Source organism: Festucalex cinctus, chromosome 16 (genome assembly GCF_051991245.1).
Source record: "Festucalex cinctus isolate MCC-2025b chromosome 16, RoL_Fcin_1.0, whole genome shotgun sequence".
NCBI classification, from domain to species: domain Eukaryota; kingdom Metazoa; phylum Chordata; class Actinopteri; order Syngnathiformes; family Syngnathidae; genus Festucalex; species Festucalex cinctus.
Window position 1 is genome coordinate 17,678,106 of NC_135426.1, and position 21,816 is coordinate 17,699,921.

Sequence of the window (21,816 nt, forward strand, 5' to 3'; positions counted from 1 at the left end):
TGTTCACGACTGCACTAATTATTGACTTGCTGTTTTCTTGACAGAATTTCCCTTATAGGGGTGCGAGGCAATGATGTCATTATGCTAATTTCAAAATGTGTGCTCACCATTGTGCAGGTGATTGGACTTGATGATCTTCTGGGAATATTCCGATATGCTGGAACATTCGATCTGTGGGCAACAAAAGTGCAGTTCTGATCATCAAGTAAGCGTACTGGCATAACAACACGTTTTTTTTCTTTTTTTTTTTTGTTCTCACCCCGTAGACGTGTTTGGCGCCGGCGTTGGCGGCGAACATGGACAAGATTCCCGTGCCGCTGCCGACGTCCAGCACCACCTTTCCCTTGAACACGTGCTTGTTGTGATACATGGCGTTGCGATAGGTGAGCGTGCGCACCTCGTCCTTCAGCATCTCCTGACAGGAAGCGCAAACACGAGCGGAGAATTCGGGCCAAAAGTCTCAGTGGTGGCGTCTTGAAATAGACACCAGCGTACATTTCGCAACTCCCCCGAGAGCCACCCGATATCCAACTTCCCTTTTTCTGCTGCTCTCTTTGTGCGAGAGCAAAGGCCCATTTGTCGACTAAATTTGGAATCTCTTGGGTGCAAAATGTCCCCAAATTGCTCCACTCTTGCACCTTTGTACAAGCAAAGTCATTCCTTAAATAGCTCGTTAAAAAGAGCTTTTAACTCATTCACTCCCAGCCATTTTCACAGAAGCAATCCCGTTCGCTCCCGGCTGTTTTACGGGATTTTGACTGATTTTGCAAGGCCCACAGAATATTGTATTCTATTGCTATAAAGGCATGGAACCTATCAAAAGAAAGATTAAAGTCTCTTCTTTCATCAGGAAAAAAAAATGTTTCTATCTGTTTCCGTTTTGCAGCAATTAGCATTAGAAAAGAGCTAAGTTTAATCAGTTTTCACAAATCTATTAAAAATTGTAAGTAATTGAGCTTTTTTTTTCTACATGGCCCTGGTTGATCTCCTTTGTTCTGTTGCCACCTGCTGGCCGTTTGTGTAATAACTACCATTTCTGCAACCGTTCTTTGCAGTTGAGAGGCTGCATCAAAGCCTTCTGTATGCTCTAACATAAAAAAAAAAAAAAAAAAACAAAAAAAAAAACAAAAACGTATAAATACGTTTTTGGGACACTTAGAACATAAAAAAAACGTATTTACACGTTATTGGGAGCAAATGAGTTAATGAACATGATGACGGTATCTAATGGAAAAGATGTCTCTTTTGCCAAAGTTATTTTAGTAAGTTCACGGAGAGAAAACCTTTCTTGGCTGGAATTGGATCCGAGCACTCCATCATCACGTGGTTTAATATGCAGTAGTGGATGTCGTGATGCAAATTGTCCGTAACTATTCAAAACTGTGAATTTTAGTGCAGTTTGTGTACCTCATGGATGCCAAAGTGGGCGTAGGAGTCAAAGTAGTAGTCTCGTGACGTCATCTCCTCGGGGCTGATGAATTTGGCGCCTTTGCCTCGAGCGGGACAGGCGGCCTGCGGCATGGCGACGCGGGGCGCGTGTTGGTGCTGGTGGTGGGCGGTAGGCACTGATTTAGACGCGCAGGGCGGCTGGGCCGACTGGGAAAAGTGTGAGGTGACGGCCTGGTGCCGCTGGAGATTGCATATAAGGGGAAAAAAATAATAATCACTTTCACTTCAATTAATCACACCATTTTGACCCCAAATGATCCCTTAGCTTGACAGCGGATGGCAACATTAAATGTAGCACAGGTTGTGTTTGAGCAATAAACATGGATTAAAGTATTTAGTAGGGATGTTCGATACCACTTTTTTTTTTAGACCGATACCGATACCAATACTCAGACCTTCAGTACTCACCGATACCAACTGCCGATACCAGTCGTACATTTTGACAAAAAAATCACTAAAAGATATTTTTAAACAAATATATTTCCTTTAATTTTGACCCCAAAAAAAAACAGCACAGTCACTCTTCAATATTCTTAACGCTCAAAATAAAACACAAAAATGCTCTTTTAGTTTAAGATTCACAATTTTGAAGTATTTCCAAACCGGTGAAGTTTTGGTGAAAAACTGCTGCAAGCTAGCGCCACTTACAGGCAAGGAGGACTCACGTAACGTCTTCCCACTCTGCCATCGGTCGCTTGTACTCGTCTGCGTCACGAGTACTCGAGTACTTGAAAAAAGGCTGGTATCGGCCCGATTCCGATACCTGGTATCGGCCCGATACCGATACCTGGTATCGGTAACCTGATCTACATCCACAAAGAAGCATATCTTCAATTACAACAACAACAAAATGTTTTGCCGCTCAACGAACTCAATTTTTTTTGTAGCTAGCGACTGGTTTCAATGATTCGCAGTAACGGGACGTTTTTTTGTGACACCTGACATATTTCCCACATTTTGAACGAAAACGCTCGCCAAAAATCAAGCTCTCCCCATTCATTTGTTATGGGATGTTTGACCCCCGGGAGGCGCTGCAGGAGCTAAGCAGTGACGTCAGCTGGAATGGTCTATAAAGAATATAAAATATACAAAACAGAAATCGGCAAATTTGGAGGCATTGCTGTTACTTTTGCTTAGAGGTGTCCCTAATATTTAGTCCTCTTCCATTCAAATGAATGGAAGGAGCAAAATATTAGGAACGTCTCTGCTCTCGTACTGGCTAAAGCAAGCAACCAACACGTTGTCGAGGAAAGAAACACTTCAGTTATCTCGATCACATACTGTGATTGACCACGAGTTTGTGTGCCTAATAAAATGAACCGTGACTTCAGCACCAAGGACAGCGAACTCGCGGCAAGAGCACGCGTCATTTTCACCTCCTTCAGCTGAGAGCGTTGCATTAACTGTCATTGATACAATGATGACGATCACGGTATTAAGGCAAAGTATCGTCGGCGTGAGAGAAGTGTGGCTCCCATGCAGGACTCCCCCCCCCCCGCCCCCGCCCCTCTACTTACCTCGCAGCCGTCCGCCTCCGCCATCTTCCGCCGTAGCAGCAAACAACGCGACGAGTGAGCGAGTCCCATGAGAGCCGGCGAGACTTGCGCACGAGATTTGATTGTCCTGATCGGCCACGAGGTTGAATTGGCTTGCAAATGAAATCAATATCACGCACTTTTCAATAATAAGACGAGAAGGGGGAAAAAAGAAAGAAAAAAGTTGCACGACCGGTGCATTAATTCATGTTGTCACTCAATGCGCGTGCACGCGCCTGCGTGAGGTTCCGGGTTCGAGCCCTCCACCTTGTGCACGCGTGCATTTTCAAGTCCGCACGTGCATTCGCGTGCGTGACGGTGGAGTGGAGGCTCCACGAAGTTTGCACATGCACCATCTCTCTCTCTCTCTCTCGCTTGCTCGCTCTTTCGTTGAGGGGCGTTCAGATCTACAGGAAAAATGCAATTTCAACAGCCACCGGCCACCTCAATTGCAGGTGTGCAATATAAATCTATGAAACTATAAAAATAAAAAAACAACAACTATTACTTACATAAATTACATAAAAATGTAACAATATATACATTAATAGTTAATATTAATAATACATGCTACGAAATTAGTAGCATTTCATTGTTACATTAAAGTAATTATTTCTACATTTAAGACATGTAGACAATTATTTGTACTGTATTCTTAAATTAAAATTACAATTAAATATATTTAAATGACTTGAGTTCTTTATTTTATTTGATTAGAATGCACTAAATCTTATTAAATGAATGCCCTATTTTTTTCTCTATTTTTTTTTTCTTGAAACATAAATTATTTAAAAATAAAAAAATTCATGTCCATCATACTAAATAAATAAATAAATAAATGAATCAATAAATAAATACTCAAAATAATTTCAGTACTGCTTCCTTAGATTTGCACTGCAATTAAATATTTATTAATTTTATTAATATTAAATATTACATGCATTCTTTAACTTAAAAAAAAAATGCTAAAAATGCTATTAAATTATTACACTGCAACAAAACAAAACAAAAAATGCAGATATTTGTAGTATGTTCTATATTTGAATGCACATTCTATAATAAATTATAGCATAAAAATAATAACTGGCATCTTATTGCTATTGTTATAATAGTATGTAGGGATGTTTCTGAAAGTCGTACGACTTGTCAGTGAATTTCTGCATCAGTAAATAATCACTAAAATGAGGCAGGTGGGCCTCCCGTCTCAAAAGGGAGCTGACAAAACAAAGCCATATTTCACAATTAATGTCTCTGGGCAATTTTTCATCATTTTATTCTTTGCTATTCATTCATTACTCTGATTCCCCCCCCCCCCCCCCCTTTTGCCCACCAGATGTCTCACAGGCGAGACAGGCTCTCATCCAAACAAGCAGATGTCGTAACTTGGCTGCTGTATTGTGAATTTTAATGATTTTTTTTTTTTTGATTTTTTTTTGGGTCCTCAAGGCATGACGGCAGAAGGAGCAAACAAACTAAGATGCGATCTCTTTTCCTCCTACTAAGTATGCAAATATGAGGGAAAAGAAGCAGATAGCAGCAGTGTATGCGAAGTGAGTGTTCTGCATTTGCAGTGCTTAAACTTGGAGCCTTTTCTTCTCTTTTGTGTGTCGTGCATTCCGACTGGTGAAACACTAAAGGCTGTTTGTGTCTGTGGTTTCCTTGTAGCCGAGGCTGTGTTGGGTGGAATTCAGTCTGTCAAACAGCTTTGTTTCTTTCTCTCACCCGCTGTTGACCCTTCCCGCGATGCTTTGACTGGCTGTCGGAAATTGGAGAATCACAAATGAAGATGAGCTTTTTACAACCAGCACTGTACGTATTAAAAGTGGTACTTTAGTATAATTATACATCATTTGTGTAGTTACATATTTTGTTCTCTAACTCAACTAATATTAGGTAAAAAGCACAGTAATGGTTGTTAAGGTTAATAAAAAACGAGGTTCCCCAAAGGCATCGCGAGCCTCCACGGGACAGCCGCCCGCCTGTCAGCAACAAGCACACTTGATTGCTGCGTCGCTTCGCATTGCTCACGCTTGATTTTAAATCAACTTACAAGGGACATTCCCCCTTCTTGACGTTGAGTTGGTGAGTATGTTGTCACCCACGCCACGAAACGTGGTTTTGTCGAGCGAGCAGTCCGGTTTTTTTTCCGTGCAACTTTTGTGCTGCCCATCAGTGTGACGCAGATGGTCAGGAAACACAAAACGATGTTGTCGTTTGAGAGCTATGCAGAGGTGGACGAAAAACAAACGTCTGGCAGGGGTCAAATATGGCAGCAAATGAGACGTGTTTTTGTTTACGTGTAGGGTCGATTGACACACATGGTGCCGTTTCAGGGCTCGGACTTGTTGATATGCAGGGAAAAGATAACGGTGACGCCGACGTACAATCTTGCGTTCAAAATAAGAGTTGATGTCAAGGACACGGCAACGTTAAAATGCAGACCGTCAACTTGTTACCTTAATAGAGAAATATAAAAAACTAATTTACGTTAACTTATTTTATTTGATTAATATTAGTAAGACTAACTTTTGGTTGTTTCCCTTCTCCAACACAGCTGATTTGTGACCAGCTCATCAGCAAGCACTGTATAAGCCTGATAACGATCCTGTTGATTGAAATCAGCTTGTGTTGGAAGTTGGAGGAGGGAAACCTCCAAACCGGGAAGGACTCTGGCCCTCGCGGACCGAGTTTACCCGCCGCTGCCCTAGGAGATGCACAGATGGACAGATATGAAAGCAATAAATTACTGTGAAAAAGTTAAAGTTATCATTAGATTTTGTGTTATTTTTGTCAGTATTTTTGACATGGTACACAAACACATGAAGCATTTTTATAAAATTAACCAAAAATATATATATGTACTAGGGCTGCACAATATATCGAAAAAATATCGATATCGCGATAATTGGCCCTTGCAATATGCATATCGCATAAGTCATGCAATAAGTTTTATACGGAATTTTATGCTTTTTATATGAATTTGACCAGTCAGATGCTAACTAAAATGTGTGTTATCAAGACATAATTACAATTAATTAACTAAGATTACATGAAGGTTGCTTATTTTGCTGCATGAAAAATGTTTTTCTTTCATTAGATAATAAAAATGTAATTTCTTGAGGTACATGTTAAATATCGCAATAATATCAATATCGCTATGTTCAGCAAGTATATCACATATCACATGTTTTTCCAATATCGTGCAGCCCTAATATGTACACATTGTCGCAGTCGACGACGCAGTGAAAACATGGACATGATTTTTACTCATAAGGACGTTTTTGACATGATTAAGTGGAATGAATTGGATAATGACACATGAGAAGCATGGACGACCTTACACTTGGACGTAAAGGAACAACAGATTTATGATTATATGTACATGAATAATGAGGTTATGTGCCTGAATATTTAGTTCATTTCACTTTCTGTATACTATATATTTAAGGTTTTTGAAAATATATGTATATATTTATTTAAAAAAAAATACACAATTGATTCATTTAGGGAGGGCTGAAGAACATTTTAGGGAGGCTTGAGCCCCGTAAATGAGGTCTAACGACGCCAATGGTTTACATCAAAAGTGCTGTCACTTTACTAGTTTAATAATGTTGACAAAATACTAGTCTCTGTACTTTTTGCACACACACAGCTTACGTCAATGCACAACATTGTCATTTTACTACAAAATATTAGTTAATGTAACAGTATTAGTACATACAAGAAAAATATGACCTTATTAGTTCACTAGTTTATGTCAAAGTTATGTTATTTATTTGTGACAATTAATATCAATAGTCTTGTGTTGAAAAGATCGTTAAAATATATTTACATTGTATGTGCATGAAATAATGCTCAGCAGATCAATGAAGATGCTTCTCACACAATAAGAAGGGTGTTTATTTACAGAACTGAAAACTCTGTGCCACCAGATGGTGATTGAGAGTTTATGAACTGCCGAGTGTTGTGAATAATTAATTGAAAGCGTGTGGTTAGAGGATGATAATGTGGAGCCGATATCAAGCCGCAAATAGAATGCATGAAATAAATAAACTCTGTTTATGTTGTTTTGTGTTCTTTCAGCAGCACTTAACTGGAGGAAGCAGGACAATGTCGTCCGCTTACAAAGACGGCGAGGAAGACTGGCTGACCGTGTGTCTCAAGTACCTGTTGTTTGTTTTCAACTCACTCTTCTGGGTAAGTCACAAGCGATACGTTCGCCCACAAAAATCCACTGGCCCGCTAACGATGCTCATATTTAAAAAGCTTTAGCGCTTCCTTCAAAGTGCTGGGAGAGCCGCGTAGGAGTTTTATGGACTTGGCATGTAATGACTCATAAATTGCTTTAAAGAGCTTGACAGGCTTTGCCAACTCGACACTCTCGGGGTCACTTGAAGACATTTAGAAAAAGTTTGATGCAGACTTTGAGTCTTTTTCTGCTGCAAAACATCAGGGCGCTGCAGGAATTTCCTCCAGAGGAACACAATTGGAAAGCGCCCTTTTTCTTGTTGATCAGGAAGTGGACATTATGTCTCCGCTCTGTGCGACATCCAACTTAGTTTGTACTAATTGCACTTTCAGGTGGGAGGTGCCGCCGTGCTAGCCGTGGGCGTCTGGACGCTGGTGGAGAAGAGCGAGTTTCTGAGCCTGCTGGCATCCAGCACCTTCGCAGTCTCCGCCTACATCCTCATCCTGGCCGGCGCCCTGGTGGTGCTCACGGGCTTCCTGGGCTGCTGCGCTGTCATCCGCGAACAGAGGAGCTGTCTGTCCACGGTCAGTTTGGAGACGCAGTGCAAGTCGCATCAAAACGGGAATGATTGTCATTGTCACTTCATTTTCATTTTAATGTTTTTTTTTTTTTTTCCCGGTGCAGCACAAGTGAACTCTTACTGCCACACGTTATGAAAAAAAAAAAATAATAACCTGCACAGTGCCATTTACGAGCATTCCATCAAATTCCGTCACATTTCATTGAAATTCCATACACCAGCAGCCCATTGAAAAGAGACACAATGCTGCCATCTGCTGGCCATAGTTAGGTGGTGTTTTTGATTCCACAACCCATTGACCGGGCAGCGCTGCATTTAAACGTTGCTCCGTCCATTGACGGAAAAAAAACAAAAACGTAGATGACGTCATTTCACGTTTATGGCAGCATACATCGTGATTTTACTAATCGTTATTAAACGTATTTGGCAGTCAAAGAGTTAATCACCAAAAAATAAACTAGTTTGCCGCAGAATGAAGGTTGTGTTGTAAATTGCAGCAAAGCAGACGTATTATTATTTTCAGGAATGGAATATTTTTGCACTTATAAAGGACATGCCCATATTTAACAAAAAATAATTTGGTTTTCATTTCCTTTTAAAAAATTTTTATTTATTTTTCTGTTTTGTTCATTGTATATATTTTTCTTTTTTTTTTAAATTTACATATGTTTTACATTTTAATTTTATCATGACTTTGTCAATATTCTTATACGGGGCCCGTGGGGTTGTGCCCTGACGCTGCCGTGGCCTGGGGGGCCGTGGCAGGGCTGCGATTACCTTGTTGGATCGGGGTTGACGGCTCCCCTTTTTGGTGGAGGTTCTCATGCATGCCAGATCCCCCACACCAGCATTACTGAAATTCAAACAGAATTCTCTTCTCCCTCCCACTGGTCACTGAACACTCTGCTTCATCTATCCTTCCTTCCTTTCTTTAGTTTTTCCTCTGGTCTCTTGTGATCTCCCTAATCAGTTGGAATTTAGAGGTTTCTGGGGTTGGTGAAAGAGTCTGGTTTTGTAACCAGGTCTGGTTGGTGCTGGATTTCACTTTGCTTCATCTTTCTTTGCTTCAGATTTCTTTCTTTTGATCTTTCCTCTGGTCTCATGACCTTCTGAACTTCACGTCTCTGGCGAGACTCTGAAGTATCCAGTTAAGGTTAAGGGTATGCGATTTTTATTAGGTTTCAGGTGAATTAATGAGCACAATCACGCACGCGCACCCATAACCCCCCCACAAAAAAAAAAGAGCTCTCAGGGGGAAAAAAAACACACACACTGGTGACTCAGCAGCAAAAGTGTACGTTTTTTCCAAAGTGAAAGCCGGTGCCAAGCCATGAATCTCCAGTTTATTAGGTGCCCATTGTACTGCCTGTGCCAGTCAAGTCACCCTGTGACATAACATCCTGTTTTCTCGGCTCTTGCGGTGCATTAAAAGCATCATGCGAGCGTCTGAGGCTGTCATGTTTGCAACAGGAGGCGCCCTCTCCTTGCGACTTGTTAGGAGAAAGTGACACGTGACTGTGACAAGGCCCTTGCTGTCCTCATTATTTTACACAGGCAGGAGGGGAACCTTGGCTACTGCGGGACTATTTATAGGTTCGTGTCTATCGTGGATAGATGGATGCAATAATGAGGTGCTTGCATCGAGTATGTTTCGGGCTTTTACAGCCTTGTGTTGCGTTCGATCACTGTGTGCTATTTTTCACATGTGTGGTTTGTGCAGGAGAGTGTTATAAGTGTGCGCGTGTGGGCGGGAAGCACAAAGAGACGTGTGTGTTTAACAGAACATACACAGCAGGCTGTTCAAGTCACATCGACATTTTCCATGACATCCACGCTGCATAGTAAATGCAAACTACCCGCTTCACTGCAGTCGTTTATTTGACTCAATATTTTAGCATCTTGTTTCCCACGAAGATGCCGCCCACGCTCGTATTTGAACGAGAGAATGAAAACGAGTGGGTGGTTTTGTTCACTTTGCAGCTTGCATAACGTCGCCCGGGATTTTCAAGTCTTTAGTCAATGCAATTAGAGTCATTAGCGTTTGTTTGCGTTGAGTGCCTCCCAGCTTGGATCATGGCTTTAGTTTTGAAATGATGCCGGGGAGATGATCCGTATTTTTCAAGCTAATCACGACGCATAATGGAAATTCCCCCGAGGAAATGGTGTTCCGCCCCCGCCAGTCAAAACATCTCGTCCCGCGCCGTGTCACGGACGGGAGACAGATGCCACTCGTCTGACAGCCACCGAAAGTTTTTAATGGACACACTTTGTCAAGTTACTTCCCTACTGGGAACTCAACATTTGCATTTGTCACGCTTTTCCAGTATTTCTTCTGCCTGCTGTTGATCTTCCTCATTGAACTGGTGGCTGGAGTTCTGGCTTACGTCTATTACCAGAGGGTAACTTGCCAGTATTAAAACATAAACAAACAAACAAACATAAAAAAGCTAATATTATTATTGTAAGTGTTTGAGAGATTGTGGTGTTTGTTTTCAGCTGAGCGAGGAGCTGAAGCAGCATCTCAAGCAGACCATGACGGACAACTATGACCAACCGGGGAAGGAGGCCATCACGTTAGCGGTGGATAAACTACAACAAGAGGTGCGTTTAGTTTCAAACGTGGATGTCGAAGCTTTCTTCCACGAGACAAGATTTGATATTCTTCATCTTTAATTTGTCGGTGTACCCCGCCTACTGCCCGAAGCCAGCTGGGATAGGCTCCAACACCCCCACGACCCTTGTGAGGACCAAGCGGTTAAGAAAATGGATGAGATGGACATTATGAGTGCTATTTTTCTCATTAAAAATATATATATTTTTTTATTTAGGTTGTGGTAGTGGTGGGGGGGTCGGGGGTAGAATGGATTTGACATCTCCATTTATTTCAATCAGGAAAGGTGATTTAAGATTAGTGTTGTTCCGATACCGTTTTTTGGCTCCCGATACCCAGCTTTGCAGTATCGGCCGATACCGATACCATATCGATACTTACGTTTTTTTTTTTTCCTCAACATGAAAAAGCTGTCCTGCCATTGTTTCAGAGCATTCAAGGTCCAATAGGATATCTTAGATCGGCATGCAGTGAACATGTCACATATCAGTGAATGTCGTGCACGAGCAAGACACAAGATGCTGCATCCAAAATCCTATATTAGCGTTGGAATGAATGGTATCGGCATGAGTAGTCACCGATACCGATACCACTGTTTTTATGCAGTATCGGTATCGGAAGAACACTATTTAAGATAGGAGTGTTTTGAAGCTAAATGAGACATGCATCTCAAGGCAGCAACGCCGCCACCATTTGTCCTTGGCAGTTCAAGTGCTGCGGCAGTGACAGCTTCCAAGACTGGACAAGCAGCGTTTACATCTCGTCCAAGCGCGCCGACGGCCGACTGGTGCCCGACAGCTGCTGCAAGTCAGTCACGCCTGACTGCGGCGTCCGAGACCACCCGTCAAACATCTACAAGGTGGAGGTGAGCAGCGCCCCCCCGATTTGAGCCGCACATCACAGGCGGCCAGCGTCACTCTTCATTGGCTACTCACCGTTCGCAGGGCGGCTGCATCACCAAGCTGGAGCACTTCCTGGCCGACCACCTGTTGATCATCGGCGCCGTGGGCATCGGGGTGGCATGTCTGCAGGTATGTGGAGGAAGATTTGCAAAAGTCATTTCTTTGCGGTCATTTTCATTTAAAAGCTATTAACCTTCAAAGTTGGCGATAAATCAGTGGATCCAGTTAGCTAACCATTAAAACGATAGAAATAGTAGTAAATCATTTTGATTATATTCATTTTCATTGATTTGTTCCATGATGTATTTCAATCTGGCCTCGTAATGACTTTTAGAGAAATCTGAGCCCAAACAATAACAATCTGCATGGTTCCTTTTTACTTGTATCTACCAGCCTGCTGAATGCCACCTTGCATTTCTTAGGAATAAATTGTTGTGGAACAAATGTGACAAAGGCACGTGTTAAGTCGAATGATTTATGTTTAGAACAAGAGGTGTCAGGCCATTCAAAATTTTTATCGTAATTAATTGCATAACTTCAATAATACAATCGCAAATTTTCGCAAATCTGTTCTAAATGTCCAATAAAATGTACAATATATTTTTTTATCTAAGTTTTCATACTCTTGTTAACATAAAAATGGGAAAAATGTTAAACTAATAAAAATATGGTTGCATCTTTCAGTCATTGATACAGTAATTTCATAATAATTCATAAAATTGACTTGAAATTTAAAAGATGTACTGTGAAAAATTTGTGTGATGTTGATTTGTGTTGAGGTCACTTTTTCTGTCACTAGATGGCATAATTGCATTTGCAAAGTGGTGAAAGCTCAGTGCTTTTTTTCTTTTCATATTAAGAGCTATCTAATTTTTAACATGAAGTAACTTGTGAAATTCTGCACATTTTTAAAATTGTAAAATACAACTTGACCCCAGTCTCTACAAATATATGCATTACTATGAAATTTGTGACTGGAATTACCTCAGTACAGGCTTTCCAAGAAAGGGGCTGTCATTAATCACACATAAAAAAAAATAAAAAAAAGTGGCATTAAAGGAACTTTATATTAAATCAAAATTAACACTAATTTTGACACGCCTTTTTAGAACAAAAAGTGTCTTATGTGACAGAGGTAAGTGTTAAGTCGGATTGTTTACGTTTAGAACAAAACAGATCTTATTACATCTTACTCCCAAACAAATGGTACGATGTTGAGTATGTACATATCATGTTCCTTCCCGTCTGTCCTAATATTGATTCACATGCTTGCATTTAACACCTAAATGCAGGTTTTAACCCCCTGGCTGTAGTTTGACTTGTCGATTTCGTAGCTCGTTTTTGTGTGACGCACTAACCCACGCGCGCGCGCGTGTATTTGTGTTTAGCTGGCCGGGGCAATCTTGACCGCCTGCTTTATCTATCTTCTCTATAAAGAAGAAGAGGAAGATTTGGCTACATTGTGAACGTGGTTAGCGCTGCACTTTTTTTGCTCCCGTGTTCTACAGTTTAGATGACCTTTGCATGCGTGTGCGCATGCGTGTCATGTGACGAATGCAACTGCCTGCTTTGTGTTTCTTTACAGTGGCTGTCCAACTTTATTTTACTTTTGCGCCTCTGGAAGGATTTGAAATAATGTAATAATTATATAGATAATATAATATAAAATAATATTAGTGCTCTCAAAGTTAAAGCTTTAACGCATTGATTAAGCACAAAAAATATTGCATTAATCATGTATTAATGCAGATTAATGACACTATTAATTTTAGCTTGACAGCGGACGGTTACGTTAAAGAGCAGTAAACATTACTACATGCATTAAACTAATAGATGTTTGTGTATGACATTCAGAATATTTGTTCATGTCAAACTATTGGAATATTTTTTTTTAATTTTAAATTATGCAAGTACTGTAATTAACTGATTAGAAAAAGAGGAGAATGAGATTGTGCAGAGGATTAAAATATGTTGAATATGGTGCATTTGGCTTGCAAAAAATGTTGATAAAAAGCAATTTTAATTAAGTGATTAATTGTGATTAATCAAAATTCTAAGATGTGATTAACTCATTTACCCCCAGCCATTTTCACTGAAGCAAACTCCTTCGCTCCCGGCTGTTTTACTGGATTTTGACTGATTTTGCAAGGCCCATAAAATATTATGTTCTATTGCTATTAAAAAAAAAAAAAAAAAAAAAAAAAAAACGGAACATACCAAAAGAAAGATTAGATGCTCTTCTCTCATCAGGGAAAAAAGTATATTTCTGTTTCCGTTTTGCAGCAATTAGCATTAGAATATAGCTACATTTAATCCTTATTCACAAATCTGTTTAAAACAGTGGGGAAAGAGCTTTTTGCAACATGGCCCTGGTAGATCTTATAGTCTGCTGCCACCTGCTGGCCGTTTTTGTAATAACTACCATTGCTTTTAATCGACCTCTTCAGGTTAGAGGCTGCATCAAAGCCTTTGTTGTGCTCTAGCATTAAAAATAAAAAATAAAAATAAAAATTATTTTTTTTTAAATGTATAAATACGTTTTTGTGACTATTATTAAAATAGAACATTTTTATACGTTTTTGGAAGCAAATGAGTTAATCTGATTAAAAAACAAAAAATTATACATTTTTTATTATATATATATTTTAATAAAAATAATCAAATAAAAAATTCTAATAATATATAATAATAATATCATATGATTTTAAAACTGGTTAGGGACCAACAGTGTGAAAAAAATGTGAAATTGACCATATTTGCACATGACGTTCTAGCCGACAGCGACAATCTCTCTTTTTTTTTTTTCTAACTCAAGCTCCATTAAGGAAAAATAAGCAAGATCCTATTTCCATATATTACGGAGTTAACTGCCCATTTGAATTCTGATGCTAGCCAAAACAGCAGCACCAAATCAGGCCTCAGTGTTTTCCACGCATGGATGCTGTCATCGTGTGTGCTTTGACACGAACTGGAGATTGTGATGACGCAATGGAAGGCTTGAAGAGGCCGTTTGTCAAGTCTTGTCAGTCGCTTCACTCAATAACACTCCCCGCTCTGCTTCTTCTGTGGTCTTGTGTCAATCATTCTTTTATTGGTGAAGTTCCTCGTGTGTTCTCATCTGGACCAAATCCATCTGCACCCCCATCGCTTCAGTGGCTCCCTGACCGCTAACATTGACGTTATCATCTTCATATAACCGGCCGCATGCGCTCTTTTTTTTTTTTTTTTTTCCCCGGCGTGGCGGCGTCGTGCTTAACGGTCGCCTTTGACCCGCCACTTCCTGTTTACAGATCTGTGGAATGGTGCTCACCTGCTGCTTGTACTGGAGGATCAAGATGGAGCCTTACTGACTGACGCCTGCTGCCATTTGCTGGCTCCTTTTTTATTTTCCTCGTCCGGTTCCTTGCGTTCTCTTGCGTGTTGAACAAAGGAGGCCTCCTGGAGCATGTCTTGCATTTAAGCTTTATTATTAGACCATGTAGAGGTGCTATATTCAGTGTTTCAGTGCTTTTCTGCCAGCGTCTGTGCCTGTAAATTAGGATTGTGTCTGAAATGTAGCAAAAAGTGGAGTTGACGGTGTATGCATATTGTTTAACGTTGTGCCTGTCCAGTGTCATGGCGCATATATATATGGGAAGAAACATAAGTAGCCTTAATACCTCGAATTCCAAATATTTTACTCTCACTACTCACAACATTATGTACGCTTTCGTATTCAAAATTAGCCGTAAATCATCTGACAATGTCAATCAAAACAAATTATTGTCACTTAATCAATGTACTGTACATCAGTTTTCATGCCGGTGTGCCTAATGAAGTGACCAGTCAACCTTGACAGGCAGTTATAAAAAAAAAAACATAAAATGGCGTTTAAAATAAAACATGACTGGTGCTAATGAATGGGATTCAAATGCTCCCAATATTTTCCGTACAACTCCACAAATATTAAAAACAAAGTGAACATCACTACAAATCCAAATCCAGTTGTGAACCACTAGAGGGAGACAAAGCTCACATTTAGGAAACGATGGTGTACTACTCCTGGTCTTTATCTTGTGATATTCGCTGCTCAATGAGCATTTCTGCCCAAGATGAGTTCCTTCAGTCAAGTCTGAACTTGACCCCTGTTTTATTGTCATGTAATTATATTCCTCGCAGTGGGCTTCCCCTGTAATTTCTCCATTCTTGGCGGCGGTGTCTCATTCAAACCACATTTAGCACTGATGTGGTTCTTGGGGTCGCGGCGAAATGAAACTGTGCGTACTTCAATTGCTCGCGTCCTATTGTTAGTGCTGTATTGGTAGCACATGATGACTCGTCTGTTATTCTTTCGTTCCCGTCCCTTAGCTTCGGTTTTCCCGCGTCGTTGCTCAGAACGCTATCAACAATTTAAAGGACAAATGGTCTGGACGATGTCCAACATTTTGTTACGGGGTTTCAAGTTCCTCCTCGTGAAGATGTCCAAAAATTGTTCAGAAGAACTTGGGAAGAATATCATGTATTATTTGAAAACATTGTTTGACACAACATGAAAGAAACAAATTGACATAATTGTTGGTCTATGTGCCTTGTAAACACGTTATGACTCACTTGGTTTTCCTGTGTCAGTACAAGCAATGTCTGGCCGTGTGCACCTGCGAGCAATAACCCGCCGCCTTAAGCAGTTGGACGTGTGTGGGAACACTTTTCAGACGCGCACATCTGCGTGCGGGGGTCCAAGGTTTGTTTGGCCGCAGTTGATTAGCCGTGCATGAAGCCGCGTAACGTGATGTAAACACTTCACGGGGATTTTCAAGTGAGTAAGCCGTTGCGCTGGCTGTTATTTGTCATGTGTCAGCTAGATGGAGAGGAGAAAAAAAGTTTGTGCTCGAAAAGGAAGTTTTTCCCCTTGAGCCGTGATTTGGCGAACAGATATTTTGAAATGGGACATATTACAGAAAATTATTGTAATAATCTGCTCTCCAGAGTGCCTGCCTATCCATCAAGTGTGAAATTTAACAAGCAAATAAATCTTGAGTATGTTGCCTTTTTCCAAAAATGTGTCCATAAGCAAGCCCTTTTATATATGAATGGACAGTAATGGCTAATTTAGATTAATCTGCCCATCATGTATTGCGAAATGTGTTTCATGTAAGATTTATGTTAAGATTTAACTAAGATTTAACTTACTAAGGGTCTCGGGTGATAACAATTTTTAATTGTAATTAATCGCATGCTTCAATAGTTAACTCACGATTAATCGCAAATTTGATATCTCTTCTAAATGTACAATAAAAGTATTCATATACTCTTAACATAAAAGTGGAAAAAATGTTAAACTGATATGTGGATGCATCTTTTAGTCATTCATACAGTAATTTCACAATTCATAAAATTGAGTTAAAATGAAAAAGATGTACTGTACTGTAAAAAACGAGTGTGATATTGATTTGTGTTGCAGTCATTATCTGCCACTAGATGGCATAATTGCATTTGTAAGACACTGACAGCTCAGTGCATTTTTGTTTTCATATTAAGAGTTGTCTAATCTTTAAGAAGTAACTTTATGAAGTAACTTGTGAAATTCTGCACATTTTAAAAATTGTAAAGTACAACTTGATCTCCATCTCCACAAATATATGCATTATTATTGAATGTATTCCTATTTTTTTTTATACTTTATTTATTTATTTATTTTTTTACTTATTTTTTTAATATAAATATGAAGTGGGAGAGAGGAAGGGAGGAAGAAAAAAAATAAAAAAGGCTAAAAGGTCACAGATACAATATGTACAGAGAATTACAGAGCGTCGTTATCATCAAATTGTTTCCATATTCAGATCTGACAAAACAATTTCTCCAGAACTAGGATCCTTTGTGCTTGCTGTAAGCGAATCGTGAATGTCATCTCCATGTAGTGAATATGCTTGACAGTTCTTACAAATAACCCCATGGTGGGGTTGCCTGTTGAAGCCAAAAAATAAAATAAAAAATAGTGGCGTTAAAGTAACTTTAAATTAACATTAACTCACTAATTTTGACACCCCTAAAAATGACCTCAATGAATTCAAGATAAAATACATTTCTAAATGATTAAATGCCAATGAATTATACTTAAAAGTTAAATTCTGTCCTGTATTTGATATTTCATTCAAAGATTCTTTCACTAGAGGGAGCCTATATGCACTAGGAACCGTTTAATAAAAATGCATCATTGACACATTTCTGCCTCAAATTGAAATTCTAAGGCTTCTGGTTCCAAATGTGCTCATTACGCGCATGGAAAGTCGGAATTTCTTCAGTGTCTTGACGAAAGAACGCCTCATTAGTGGAGCATTGGAGCTCAGAAGTATCAAAAGTGAGGGTCGCCGGAGAGCCACTCCACGGAGTCGCAAGACGCCCTTCATCTTGGCTTCTCACCCAATCCACTTCATGTGAGCAGTTTTTATGCCCGCGATGAAACTCCTGACAAAGCGCGCACACACAGTCCAGCATTTACAGTGGGAAAGGGACCACGGAGTCGAGGTTCTTGCGGTTCGGCAGGTATGCGGTGGGAGATGGAAACAAAATGCCACAGTCTGACGGGGGCACTGATTGATACCAAACAGATGTTTGATGTTGAAGCCGTGATGCTTGACCGTGCAGGTATCGCACGCGCTGGTACTCACGGCTTTGAGACCCAATGATGAATGTCTTCGCATTAATGCTGGCATCAGCTTTTGTCCAGCGTTCTTTCCACACAAGTGATGGATGTTGCGTTTGTCTTTCATGTGGGGGCCCGAGATGCCGAATGTCTCATCAGCGGCACCCAGTTTGGGTGTAGTTACTCGTGTAATTTACACGGATATGGAAACGATATTCCCCCCCCCCCCGTCTTGCGGTTTGAAGCTTGTCAACTTTTACACACTCTGGATTCATTATTTGTTAAAAGGGCTAAAAAAAAAGTGAAAAGTCAGCATCGCGGAGTGGAATCAAAAGCAGAGCAAGTTGACGCGAAGGGAAGCATTGAGATTGATAGCAGTGGAATGAGCTTGCCTTGAACTTGAAGGTGGGGTTACTGTGTCGAAAGAAACAGGAAGGGGCGGGGTTTAGTTCCCAGCCTTGCAAAAAGGCAAATAAACACTTGACTTCCAGTTGTTTTGACTTCTGGCTAACAAATAGCAAATAGATGGAAATATTGTTTCATAACACACTTTTTTTTTTCATTAACGAAAATGTTTTTTGTTTTTTTTTCAGTTTTAGTTTTAGTTGATTATTTTTCATTAAAGGTGCATTGTGCCGTTGCATGCTTCACCAATGCCCAGATGAGTATGAAGAGCACTGACTGTTTTACTCTGACTGCACCTATCAGCTTTTATCTTCACTTTATAGTAGAGTGTGCGGACGCTGCTCACTCCACCGTTTCTTTGGGGAGGGGAGGGGTGGAGTTTTTCCTACCTCATTTGAAGCCATGTCTTCGTTTGTCAACTGTGGCTGTTGCTTTAAGATCATGCACGTACTCGCACGCGCACCATGAATGAACCTGACAGATGCTGCAGTTACACTTTGGGTCAGAGGTGGCAGTCATGAGTTAAAAAAAAAAAAAACTGCACAAAGATCCTTTAACTATAACTCTTAATTAGGGGTGGGTGATATGGCCTAAAAAATATATTATTTCAAAGAAATTTATAGTGCCGATATTTTTGACGATATTGGTAATAATTACTGAACAATAGATTTGTGATTGGCACTTCGGAACAATAGCACTTTTATTGCAGCAACAATATTTAAGCCACCTTTTTTCCCACAATTGAAATGTAAACAAAGTGGTTATTTTTGCCGGCAACCCTCCTGCGAGTGTTATTTTGCCCTGAATGTCTCTGATTGGTTAATCAGACGAGCGAGAAAATGCCGCGATTGCTTGTTGACATTACTAGCGGGTATGAAAAACGCAAATGTGCATGTTTACGCAACGCCGTCTCATTGAGAGCTTAGCGTTACCTTAGCGGCCCGTTGGCGTCACAAACTCACGTGAACTAGATGGCGAATTACCGGTCACGGTAAAATAAACACTGCGGGTTGTTTATCTTGGCCAAACAAAACGCGCATCTTGTAACCGAACACGCCGAAGCTCAGTGCTCACTCCCGCTTTGCCGAAGAGGCGACAGAAATGCGACAGAAATGGCTGCAGCAGTTTTTTTATGCAGCAGCGAATGACGCGTGTACGTCCAAATTGACACGAAGACGTATAATATTACGTCATCACCTCAATTTTACAATATTTCAAATTTTTATCACCCCAAAAAAATACACCGGTAATTTGTAATAAAAATTGTGTTATTTTTAATCACAACTGTACTTATATCTTTTTAACCTGGTAACCCATTAGCCTGAACAGTTCTGTATTGGTAGTTTTTACCCTTTCACCCAATGTTCTGGGTCAGTTCCTCAACCCAATACGTTGAACCTGTTAGACATAGCTCTGGGTTAGCTATTTCACCAAATTTGGTTTACTTTTAACCCAACAGTTTTAAGAGTGAATGTGACATAAATTGTAGCTTACTAAATGCTGATTGAAACTTGAATTTTCTCCCTCCCTGAAACACATTTTCCAAACACAAGATTCCTGCATTCCTTCCCTGAAGTGAAATCTTCAAAACGTCCCGATGGCTCCGCCGTGTAAAGCAAGCCCGTGGTCGTCCGCATGCCATATGATGCGTTTGTGGAAAGGGAATATTTCTATTGACATTTTTACAGCACCTTCAGGACGTTATCAAAGCATATCTAAGAAGTGATGAAGCTTTAATGCAGCTTTGTATTGAATATAAACATCGTATTATGTATCACAGGGCCGTGCATGTATCTATGTGTGTGCGTGCACGGAGCGGACTTTTCGGCGTGGATGCGTGGCAGGCCGTAAGGTGCGCAGCTGTGGGGGCTTTTTCACGCTCCTTACATCTGGAGCCCCTTTTCCACGCTGGCGATCGCTCAAAGTGTGTCCGGACTATTCGGGATTCATCCAGTAAACACGGGTTCTGATGTCTCAGTTGACGGCTGCTCGCCATATGTGCCTCGCAGTCGCCAGGTCAGATTCCGGGCCATCAAATCCCAGATTGTAAAACCTTGTTAGACTTGCATGTCCCATTTAAAATGTTGCTAAATAAGACCCGATAAGATGTGAGCAGAAAAGAAAACAACAGGACCCACGATGGCAGTTGATGACTGTAAAAGATCCGTGGCGGTCACATGATGGTGGAGAATGTCCCCCGCATGCTTGGAATTCCGTCTGGCGTCGTCCTAACATAGCGAGCCGCGCATGTTTGCCGATGTCAACGCTTGTTGACGTCTCTTTTATGCCTTGTCACCGGGAAGCACCATGACAAAACAGCATAAGAAATTCAAGGCAGGTGTAAAAATGACTGTTTAGCATGTAGTATATAATTTTAGGGTATGTATGTAAAACTCTTCGTTTTTGTTAAGAGAGAGCTCAGAATTTTTCATTTATTTAAAACTCTTTTACTGACACACCAATACCCACAGTGCCAGCCGATTTTGAGCATTTTAACTCAAAGCAGAGAGGACGACAACGACGTAATTCATTCATAAAGTACAAATTATTGGTGCAATCGTTTTTTAAAAATATATTTTCAGAGGTTGGCGTGGACGTACAGTATGCTTCTGGCACGTAAAAATGATCGTAAAATGCCTCCCTGCCATTGCCGACCAGCCCGGGTTACGTTATGTGTCCTAAACCAACATTGAGAAATGTCCCCTTCCCTCTCTCTCTCTCCTCTCTGCGCGATCACCCGTGCATGTTGTGCCGCAAATGGCATGCACTGCTGTCATGATCCCAGATCGAGGTTGCGTCAGGTTAATACGTGCTTTCCAAAAACGTTATTTGCGTCACGCAAACTCGGTGTTGCTATTTGCACTGGCGTTAGTGAATTAGACGCTGTATATCAATGAGTCTCATTTGCATTGGGGTGGGCATATTTTGCATTTGATTTCACAACTCATTGACCAGCAGCACTGCACTTAGACGTTGCACTTCCCATTGATTTAAAAAAAACAAAAAAAAAAACTTTGGCCCTTTTGGTTTTGAAATGTCATCTTTCAAAATACGAAGAGTGTCTGGAAAGTTCCAGAACAAGTCTTGCAGAAGCTATTTCTGCCCAAACTACAAGTTTTCCCCTTCATTTTGGGCCAGAAAATCCAGCACGTCCGCATTTGCTCACAGTGTCCTTGACTGAGAATCTGACACCCTACTCATCCCACCTGGCTGTGTGATTTTTGGTTGTCTCTTTCCCAAGATGAAGGGACTAAAAATGCACCAACGAAAACTCTTCTGCTGTTAAGTTCCCAGATCAGCTGTGCTCACAGTGCTTGTTTTAGGCAGGACTTTCATGGCACCTCGCGCTTTCAGAAAAATGCGAGTGAAAAAGCTGGGATAGGTTTCACAGGAAGAAACGTGAATAGCTCAATCCGCAAAGCAAAATACGGGATTGTTTCCCCAAACTGTTCTCTTCAGGTTGGAAGCATACAGCTGGCCAAAATGTCTGAATGGAGCAAAATGAAAAGAAATACGACTCTGA

General features: G+C 40.5%; 2 protein-coding genes across 8 annotated transcripts in view; one reads left to right on the plus strand and one right to left on the minus strand.

The window, feature by feature from the left end:
- Positions 1–3,334, minus strand: part of LOC144003962 (protein arginine N-methyltransferase 8-B-like) — a 7,565-nt gene extending 4,231 nt beyond the window's left edge. For 2 of the 3 annotated variants that reach the window (XM_077500735.1, XM_077500736.1), the window contains exons 1-4: positions 2,967–3,334; positions 1,408–1,629; positions 260–415; positions 108–171 (exon numbers count right to left, since the gene is read on the minus strand). In XM_077500735.1, coding sequence (XP_077356861.1) covers positions 108–171; positions 260–415; positions 1,408–1,629; positions 2,967–3,035 — 511 coding nt within the window. In that variant the 5' untranslated portion in view covers positions 3,036–3,334. The other variant, XM_077500737.1, reaches the window with a different exon arrangement.
- tspan11 (tetraspanin 11) overlaps positions 1–16,290 on the plus strand; it is a 16,790-nt gene extending 500 nt beyond the window's left edge. The window contains exons 2-12 of one of the 5 annotated variants that reach the window (XM_077500743.1): positions 118–205; positions 4,431–4,534; positions 4,650–4,793; positions 7,068–7,181; positions 7,566–7,757; positions 10,078–10,152; positions 10,250–10,354; positions 11,071–11,229; positions 11,309–11,395; positions 12,655–12,737; positions 14,557–16,290. In XM_077500743.1, the coding sequence (XP_077356869.1) occupies positions 7,095–7,181; positions 7,566–7,757; positions 10,078–10,152; positions 10,250–10,354; positions 11,071–11,229; positions 11,309–11,395; positions 12,655–12,732 (783 nt within the window). In that variant the 5' untranslated portion in view covers positions 118–205; positions 4,431–4,534; positions 4,650–4,793; positions 7,068–7,094 and the 3' untranslated portion in view covers positions 12,733–12,737; positions 14,557–16,290. Of the gene's footprint in view, positions 1–117; positions 206–4,430; positions 4,535–4,649; positions 4,794–4,937; positions 5,067–7,067; positions 7,182–7,565; positions 7,758–10,077; positions 10,153–10,249; positions 10,355–11,070; positions 11,230–11,308; positions 11,396–12,654; positions 12,738–14,556 lie in introns of those variants that run through there. The other 4 variants (XM_077500744.1, XM_077500741.1, XM_077500742.1 and 1 more) reach the window with 4 other exon arrangements.
- The last annotated feature ends 5,526 nt before the right edge of the window (positions 16,291–21,816 follow it).